Here is a 9,425-nt window from a genome sequence, read left to right as displayed (position 1 = left end):
TTTTAAATCAGCAGGAAAATAGATCTGTTAGTGTATAATAGATTGAGGCTCTAATAATAGGAATCAGGCCCTTACACATGGTATCAGAGCTTTGGTTCAAAATTTGGACCCAAAGCCCACTAAATAGCTATTCCATAATCAAATTTCTTATTAAATAGTTGAAAATCCAGAAAATTAGAATGTCAAAATGTTTCAACAGCAGTCCAATGGCTTAGTGCCTAGGGATATGACAGAGCTAGTGTTTTGCTTCAACTTAAATGCGCCTGTAAAATTCCTGACAGAATAAATAATATTATAGAAAAAAAAAAAAAATCTGGACCGAGCTCCTAGATGAAGAAGCTTGATGTCCCAATAACCAGAATTTTCCCACTAAAAGAGTTCGCTTCTTTGGGCACAACGGAGGACAAAACACATTGCCGAACATCAAAAGTTAATTAGGGCCTGAAGCCTAATAGGAGAAATTCAAAGATGTATACCTGCTGCCATGGCATTTCTGGCTGCCAGGCGAAACTGATTGACGATCCCAGGGATTTCTGAGGTCTCAAGGGCTCGAGGTTTGGAATAGTCTCCCCGGTTACCGTCCGGCATCAGGATGGTCCAGCCATCTACGATGGGTTTGTCTGTAGAAGATACAGGGGCTCCTCCATCGGGCTGATAAACTGCAAAAAAAAGCACATGACCATGTGCCATTAACACTGCGAATTGTTCGGAAAATCTCCAACAGCAACTGACAATGAGAAAAACAGAAAACAGAGAGGAGATTTTACCAGAATGGGATGCTCGGCCAACGTGCCAGAGCTGACAGAAAATGATCCCGCCCTTCTCGTGCACGACGTCCACCACTTTTCTCCAGCCTTCCACCTGCTCCTCTAAGAATATCCCGGGCGAGTTCGGAAATCTAGTCATGCACAGGATCTCTCATAAATCACCATATTCATTCTTCTTGATCTTGAAAAGTCTGCAGTGAAGAGTAAATAACTAAAATACAATTACCCGATGCCTTCTCTGCACACTGCCGCGGCTTCAGAAATCAAGAATCCGCCCTTGGTTGTTCTCTGAGAATAAAACGTGACATGGGCTGGCTGGGGAACGTTGTTGAGCGCTCTGCATCGAGTCACAGGCGCATAAACGACCTTGTATTTGTCCACTGATTAGTCTACCAGTCACATCCATGGCAGACAAAATCGAAGACAAAAAAATTGGCGAGATGGGTATGGGGAGAAAGTGGGTACCTGTGAGCAAGCTCGAAAATGGAAAACTTAAAGGGCGACAAAATATCAGGCACTGTAAACTCCGCCGAGGAGGTCGTATCAGTTGATTCCTCTGCTGTTTTCTCTGTATTTGGAAGAGGGTCAGCGGATCCTTGTGTTTTCTGCAACTCTTCGCCCAAATCTACATTACTCGTTGCCATTGTTGACAGAAATTTTGTGGCAGCGTCAGTAGATAGAGAGATAGAGTTGAATAAATGAGCCAATATGCGTCATGAGAAGCAGTGAGGGCATTCCTCTTACGTATATCTTTGTCGTCTCCTCTTTTAGAACAGTGAAATCAGAATACATGCACATGGGTCTATGATACCCCTCTGTTCTGTATATTGTGTCCAAGTCTCCACGTTTACACTTGTGAAATCATAAGATCCATGTATCTGCATAGATTCTGTGAACTTACCTATAATTTTCCTCTTCGTTCACTTGACAAGCAAAACTGATTGATGCCATTGAGATTCTGTTAACTGGTTACATAAATACATTATCTAAAGAAATTGCACAGCCACAGGTGCATAGGCATAAGAAAATAGGAACTCTTGGAATTCCTCTTAAAATCTAGGTATTGAAATACTACATCAAACTCACTGGTGGTTCTTGAAATCTCCCAAAAGGGTTTCTTTTGACAAAATAGCTAAATAGAGCATGTTGGCAAAGACAACGTTACATGTTCATTCACTTATAGCAGTTAAGTTAGTAGCTGGAGTCGGTTTTCACCTTGCTGTAATCCTTCAGGGAAAACTACTTTTGCTTCAAGGGTGCCATCAGCCTGCGGGATTGTAGTCACATACGCACTATAAATTGGGGTATGCACTATATAGGCCACATTGCCCAGAAGGCGGGAAAACTTTGGTCTGCCTGGCTGCGTTTCCGAATTTCTCACCGAGTGAGTGAGTAGATCCAGCCTTGTTTCAGTGAAACCTGTTATGGTTCAGGGTTTTCTTGGCTTTTGCCTTTTCATTCTTTGTTTCCTTGGATTCGAACTCGAGAGCTCCTGAATATGATGGCCCAGGAGAGCTGAAACCAGGCTATCTCGAATCTAGTGTTTTGGGTTTTTGTTTTTGTCTAGGAGCTACGATATAAATGTACATTGAAGTTAAAATGCATAAGAAAAATCGATGCAAATTCATATGATTTGTGGCCATTTTTAAGCCAAAAATCCTAAGAACTGGGTACGCCCATGCAACCGTGCCAGAGCTTTCAGCTCATGCCTTGATTGCAACTGCATGCTTATTAGGCATCTAAATTATCATTTTGTTGAAGGTGTGCATTTGCTGCTTACAAAGAATCAGTTATCATAGTCTATCCATTTATATTTTGCTCATAACTGTCTCCGTGATCCGGGGGCTCTCCAAATCCCTCCCAAAGGGATCCAACAAAGCTTCCTGAAAGAAAGTGTGAATGGTAAGAGCCCATTATTATATCTCTGCATAGCCTGAAGAGAGGGCAGATTCGTGAAATGCATATATGTTGGAAAAGTAACTTTTGAAAGAGATCGATCCCAATTTTGTACTTATGTCAGTCCTGTTTTGCTTTGACCCATGTTCTACTGTTTTGTCATATTAGAGTGTTAACTAAAGATACTGGTAACTGATTTGCTTCCAAACTTTACAGTGAACATGTAACTAAACTGTGAGAAAGTATTGTGTGTGGGCGTGGCTACCAGGTATGTCGCAAGCTTTGATGGAGTATTTTCTAAGCATATATGAATATAAATCACAGTTCTTCTTAGCATCCTCGTCAGCATTTTGAAACATGCCACTCTGAATAAATTGACTTTTAAAAAAAAAAACCAGAACACTAGCTTAATTGTCGGTATGTCTATATAGTATGGTTGTATATCCAATATTTACATCTGGCAAGAAACATAAGTTGTTTCAAACTGTTTCCTATCTTGCTATGGTTATCATATCACCAGGGAAACGCTAATATCTTTACCTGTGTCTTGCTATATTTCTTTTGTGGGTAGTGACGATCATAACATTGTCAAATAAAAAGATGGAAATTCCAATTTGACTTCCATTCTTGGCCAGCAATATTAGATGAATCAACAACTGGACCGGTCTCATACTTGTGTGATATGGGGTCTATTCCTACCCTACTACTACCACTATAACATCGACCATTATAACTGCTGGGTGAACAGGGCCACCCCCAGCTGGTGTTCACAGGTAAATAATAGGGGATTTGAACATAAGACCTTTGTACTCACATTTACTTTACATTTTACAAGCTTGGTAAGTGAACAGCTAACAGTGTTTACGAATGAAGAATTCCAAGAGTGAACCGTTTCTTTTGTCTAAGACATCCTTGACCTTGTTGGTTCAATTAATATTTCATGGTTTGCTTTTCTGTACCAATTTCTAGTTGTATTGGCATCAACTTAATTTCATCCATAATAGTGCCTTAGGTACGCATGTAGTTGAGATTGTGAGTGATCGAACAATAATCATGCCCTTAAAGTATAACATGAAGAACTACAACCAACAGTTAATATATCTCCCCTACAGATATAATGTGGTTGGAGGGATCTTCTTTAGGTTTACCATTAGTTTTAGGAATGACTAAGGGTAGATTAGTTGGCATATTGGCCAATTTGGATAATTATGGATAGGAACATTAATATTATTTGAGGAGATTCAAACCTGCCATATATGTAGAAGGCACTGGTTGGCATTATATCCTGTATTATATCTAGCATTGGTTCTAGCCATGATAATGACTAGTGTGGAATTTAGATTAGAGAAGGATGAATTAGATGAACTAGAACTAGTTCCAAAACTAGATGAACCAACTATCCTGGAGGGGGATGAGGATTCATAATTCAATGAAGATGAACTTCCCAAACCCAAGATGCAGGTAGTGAAGGCTCGAGCGAGGAGTGAATCAAACTCAACAAGTACACATAAAGAATCCAATAATTAAAAAGGAAAAAGTTCAAAGGCCTTGTAGCCTTGTAGCCACCCACTTATTACTGTCATGTGATTATAACAATCCAAGTATTAATGAAGTTATTTTCAACTAAAAAAATTGGAGGCCATATACTATATGCACTGTTAAAGCATGCACAACACAGCTCAACATGATCTTTGACCATTCCTGATCTCTTTGTTTTGCCAAGCGTTCAATTTATAAATGAGATTGAAAAAAATTTCTCATAATCTCCTCTCAATTTGACTTGAGGTTTATTTAATTTGGTAATCCAAGTTACATGTTCGATTATACAGATGTGAAAGTCACAGAGCCAAGTTGGAGGCTATTTCTGTTGGATTTGATCTGGTATTATACTATTTTATACAATCGATATCTTACTAGCTTGGCATATTATGAAAGAAACCAAGCAGAACGCCTATTTTACATCCGGAACAGTAACAAATATCATGACCCAAACAATGGTTTAGATATGTAATCATTCCACTCATCGGGCATCCTTTCTCGATACTTCAGCAACTTGTAAGTTGCATATGTTAAAGGTATACCCCACGCATCATGATCTTTAGGTGCCTACATGGTCACTTACATCCCGTTAGAAACCTTTTCTGCCATGCATCAAAACTAACTGCAAAATGCTTCTAAGAAATAACAACCAAATAGTTCAACAGAAAGGGAATCTTAAAAACCTTAGGAGTCCTAATCAGTTTCATTTCTGCCTCCTCCAGGGTTTTGCGGCCTTTCTTTGAATTGCATTCGTTGCAAGCAGTAACCTGGTCAATAGATAAGCAGGAGTCCAGGCAAAATTAAACATAACTAGAAATACAAATATGATAAGCATGAATCCAGGCACACTAACTTCAATTGATAGCCGAAATATAAATGTAATTGTTCAATTCAGTCAATAAAACTTGCCGTAACATCAATGAAACTCATCTGAAAAACATTCAAATGATATACTTTCTTCAATAATTACTTTGTTGGTGACAATCTTGAAAGCAGTGACCCAATATTTAACTCGCATATACCTCTATTATTTAAAAATAGCCTGGCTCAAAATCACCATTAAACCAAGCAATTTATAAAGTATGAAGCAGTCAAACCAGATTATTTTTTTTAAGTTCAACCATTTGTTATGTTTATGAAGCTAAGCAAGTAGTGACCTTTCTTGCTAATACAGCTGTAGTTGTTTTAGCACTGTACAAAACCAAAATGCTTAACAGATGGGGGATAGAGAAAATTATGGGTATGCTCTACGTGAATGACCAAATAATTTTCCATAAGTTTATCACTTAAAGATGGATTAATATGCCTGCTGCAGATTGAAATTCCTGTCCAGACTATCAGTTCAAAAGCTTTTCCATTTTATAATTTATATAACAAACCAAGCATATAGAAATATCAGTTGTTCTATTCTTTCGACCTATCTATTGCAACCCAGGTTATTTCTTGTATATTATATCAAAAAGTAAGTGTACAAATATACTATTGTAGCTGCTTGCCTTCTCAAACTATTGGTTTAATGCATATGTTTCAGCATACAATTACATACCTTTTACAATTATTATCTTTTGATGCAAACAGCGAATGAAACAATCAAATATGATTGAAAATGCAAAAATGTCATTTGTGTTGAACCAGAACCTCACGTGTACTTTCATGAAATCCATTTGAAAAGTTACAACATAAATGTTTTAACTTTTAACTTTTTAGTGGTCATTGTTGTGTTCAAAGTTCCTACATTTTAACCATTAGGAATAAAATATAAATATAATAATAATAAGAAATAGTTAATTAAATAGTAATTAGTTAATCAATAGGCATGTCCCTAAGGACATGACCATTCATGAAAGCATACCTGCCTAGGTATATAAAGCAGTGTTTCATTTGTAATTCAATCATCTCACTTGTATTCAAATATACTTTTATAATATATTATTGTCCTATCATGGATGTTTATATATTTCAGACCTTCTGAAGTAGTCTACTGCGTATATGAACTTTGTTCGTTTCAGAGGTGATGTGTGTACAAGAAAAATGATAAATAAAAACTAAATATTTTAAAACAACGGGCAAAGTATATAAAGGAGTGCTGGCAGACAATACAAAGGTTGCAGTAAAACGATTGACTGACTATCATAGCCCTGGTGGGGAGCAAGCATTTCTATGGGAGGTTGAGATGATCAGTGTGGCAATCCACTGCAACCTTCTGCGCTTGATAGGATTTTGTGTTGCACCATTAGAGCGGCTTCTAGTCTATCCATATATGCAAAAAACTTAGTGTTGCATACAGGCTAAGGGAGCTCAAACCTACAGAAAAGCCATTAGACTGACCTGCTTGGAAAAATGTTGCCTTAGGTGCAGCCCGTGGTTTGGAGTACCTTCGTGAGCACTGCAATCCTAAAATCATTCATCGGGATGTGAAAGCTGCTAATGTCTTGCTAGATGAAGACTTCGAAGCTGTTGTTGGTGATTTTGGGCTAGCGAAATTGGTTGATGCTAGGAAAACTCATGTTACAACTCAAGTCCGTGGAACCGTGGGTCACATTGCTCCTGAATACTTATCAACTGGAAGATCCTTAGAGAGGATAGATGTGTTTGGTTATGGTATTACTCTTTTGGAGCTTGTCACTGGACAACGTGCTATAGATTTTTCACGTCTCGAGGAAGAGGATGACGTTCTATTATTGGATCATATTAAGAAGTTACAAAGAGAGAAAAGATTAGATGCTATTGTAGATGCAAACCTAAAGCAGAACAATGACGTTAAAGAAGTTGAGGCAATGATTCAGGTAGCATTGTTGTGCACACAGACCTCACCGGAAGATCGACCCAAAATGACAAAAGTTGTGTGCATGTTGGAAGGAGAGGGTTTGGATGAACGTTGGGAAGAGTGGCAGCAGGTTGAAGTCATTCGTCGACAAGAATATGAACTAATGCCTCGAAGGTTTGAGTGGGCTGAGGATTCTGTATATAACCAGGATGCAATCGAACTCTCTGGTGGAAGATGATCAACATGGGCTTTGTTGTCTCATATTTTTGTAACTTGGAACATTTTACAGTTTTCTTCAAATATATCATTATTGGAACTGTAAAAGTGGTTTTTAAGGTCGTAAGATTTTATTTACCTATTCTTCCACTTTTGTAAGCAAGGTGTGACTGCTTGTTCAACGATACTGAAATGCATTTTGAATCCCTGCTTCATCAGTAGGAAATCTCCAATCATGCTGTTGTCCATTTGCAATCATGTACATTAGATATTCACCTAGGTATCCTTGAACATCTGAATACCAGGAAAACCCTGACTTTCTTTAACTAGGAGCGATCTGGATTATGGTGAGGAAATTATATCCAACAATATTATAGTGTTTGTATTTATCATGGAATACTAATCTCCAAAGCTGGTTGTTTGAATTGGAATAATTCCTTGATGTAATGTGAAAAGATAAAATTAAATGTTTTTCCTTTCTAAGGGATCTCATTGTTTTGGGTGAGTGTCACTTCCAACGACCAGTTTACCCTGGTTGAGTTCAAATTTATTGGCTTAATTTTCAAGAACGAAATGAAAATCATCCCACTCACTGGCTGTTCAGCTAAGTACTAATGGAAGCAAAGCATTGTTATGCAGCATAGGAAGTATGAACGGAATGATGAGAATAATTCCAAACAACCCATGCCCTTATACAATATTATAAAGGCACCTACCACACTGGAGAGGGGTGCTCTTGCCACATGGCAGCCTATAGCCGTTTTCCCTTGTACAACATTTTGAGAATTATGCAAAGAGACAAAGTTGACCGTAGAAGATATGACAAGAATATGATGCTTTGGGAAAGCTTTTAAGAAAAGCCCCTGAATAGGAGGCTCACACAAGAAAGAGTATCCGAGGGCATCAAGATGATGCAGTTTTGTTTGTATTTGGACACAAATTGTTGCTTGATGTACAATTCTTAGCTCCTTTTTTTTGAGGCCTTAGTCACATGAACATAAATAAAGAGAGGATTCAAAGAGGGCAGTGTCCAAAATACTATGCTGGTTCTCCTAATCAAAATGCCTAACCAATTGACTAGTCTGTTTTTTTTAATAATAAATATGCAATCTTCATTTATTCTTCATGTGGTACGTGTTACAAGGGTGTCATTTATAGTTTGAACAAAACAACATTGATTCTTGGACCTTAGTTTGATCAAATGAAATTTTAACCTTATGAAATTAAGTGTCATCTCTTGTCAGTGGCATTTATGTACTGCGGTATTTTAGTGATATTGTATAAGTTATGTGTTGTGGCCATGCATCATATTATGGTGAAGATTTTATAAATTCATCTTCTCTTCTCCACAAACATTAATATGCATAAAATGCATAGATTTGTTGGATGGTGAATATTGTGGAATCATATTGATCTTATTCCAAAAATCCGTTTATGTTCAGTTTATGCCAATGTCTTCTTAGTTGTTGCATTAAAATAACCATGTAACCTCTTAGTTGTTTGGAAACATGGCTTATTATTATATAAATATAAACACAAAAATTTCAAAATCAACTCTACTTAAAAAAAAAAACATCTTTAATTTAGGCAATTATTCCATTTGTTTAATTATTTCTCATTTGACAGCTCATATTGTGAGCTGCATTATATATCATGAAATTGTTTTAGTACTAGTAAACAATGATTACAAAAAATAAAAATAAAAAAAAAATTGAACCTTTGATATGTAAAGGACATTTCTCTCAAATTACAAAAAAAAGTATGAAAATCATGTTGGAAACAATTTTTGAAGTTTTGAGTCTTTTATTTTCAAGATTAACTAATTGGTTTGGAAGATGAAAAACCAACAAATTGGAAGAGTGGGACTTTTATATTCACTAAGGTATCAAAGAAATTATATGCATGAAACTTATACTAGCACCTTCTAGTGGAAATTGATAGTGCACGAATCCGTTGCTTGCCATTATTTTGGTTTTGGTACCACCTTATAGCATATCCGGGTTCAAATGCTATTTTCCATCACGAACAGTTAAATCTGTTTCAACTCTAATTGTTATTAAGGGGTTCCACAAGGATGTCACATGAGCGTTTATGATGCCCATTTTAACATAGATAGCCACCTATGTTAAGGTTCTATTTTGCAGTTCCATGTTATTTATGAACATTATATACATTTGGTTGGACACGTGAAAATCAATTGATGGATTTAGTATTGATGATGGACATGTTGGATGTATGAC

The 9,425-nt window shown here is 36.9% G+C and overlaps 1 protein-coding gene, 1 long non-coding RNA gene and 1 pseudogene across 2 annotated transcripts; 1 reads left to right on the top strand and 2 right to left on the bottom strand.

The window, feature by feature from the left end:
* Positions 1-462: 462 nt before the first annotated feature.
* On the bottom strand, positions 463-1,411 carry LOC149249793 (12-oxophytodienoate reductase 7-like). Its single transcript, XM_089453477.1, has 4 exons — positions 1,402-1,411; positions 994-1,147; positions 768-898; positions 463-659 (listed from the first exon to the last, which is right to left on the bottom strand). The coding sequence occupies exons 1-4, from the start codon at positions 1,409-1,411 to the stop codon at positions 463-465; spliced, it is 492 nt and encodes a 163-aa protein (XP_089309603.1).
* Positions 1,412-4,587: 3,176 nt separating this feature from the next.
* On the bottom strand, positions 4,588-5,064 carry LOC149249792 (uncharacterized). Its single transcript, XR_016265908.1, has 2 exons — positions 4,886-5,064; positions 4,588-4,769 (listed from the first exon to the last, which is right to left on the bottom strand). It is a non-coding gene; the product is annotated as an uncharacterized LOC149249792 (long non-coding RNA).
* Positions 5,065-6,375: 1,311 nt separating this feature from the next.
* Positions 6,376-7,263, top strand: LOC149249791 (LRR receptor kinase SERK2 pseudogene; annotated as a pseudogene).
* Positions 7,264-9,425: the final 2,162 nt, after the last annotated feature.

Source organism: Pinus tabuliformis, chromosome 7, assembly GCF_031772625.1.
Source record: "Pinus tabuliformis cultivar Carrire ecotype Pingquan chromosome 7, CPIR1, whole genome shotgun sequence".
Taxonomy (NCBI): domain Eukaryota; kingdom Viridiplantae; phylum Streptophyta; class Pinopsida; order Pinales; family Pinaceae; genus Pinus; species Pinus tabuliformis.
The sequence above is the reverse complement of the archived record's forward strand: the minus strand, read 5'-3'. Positions and strand labels throughout refer to the sequence as shown.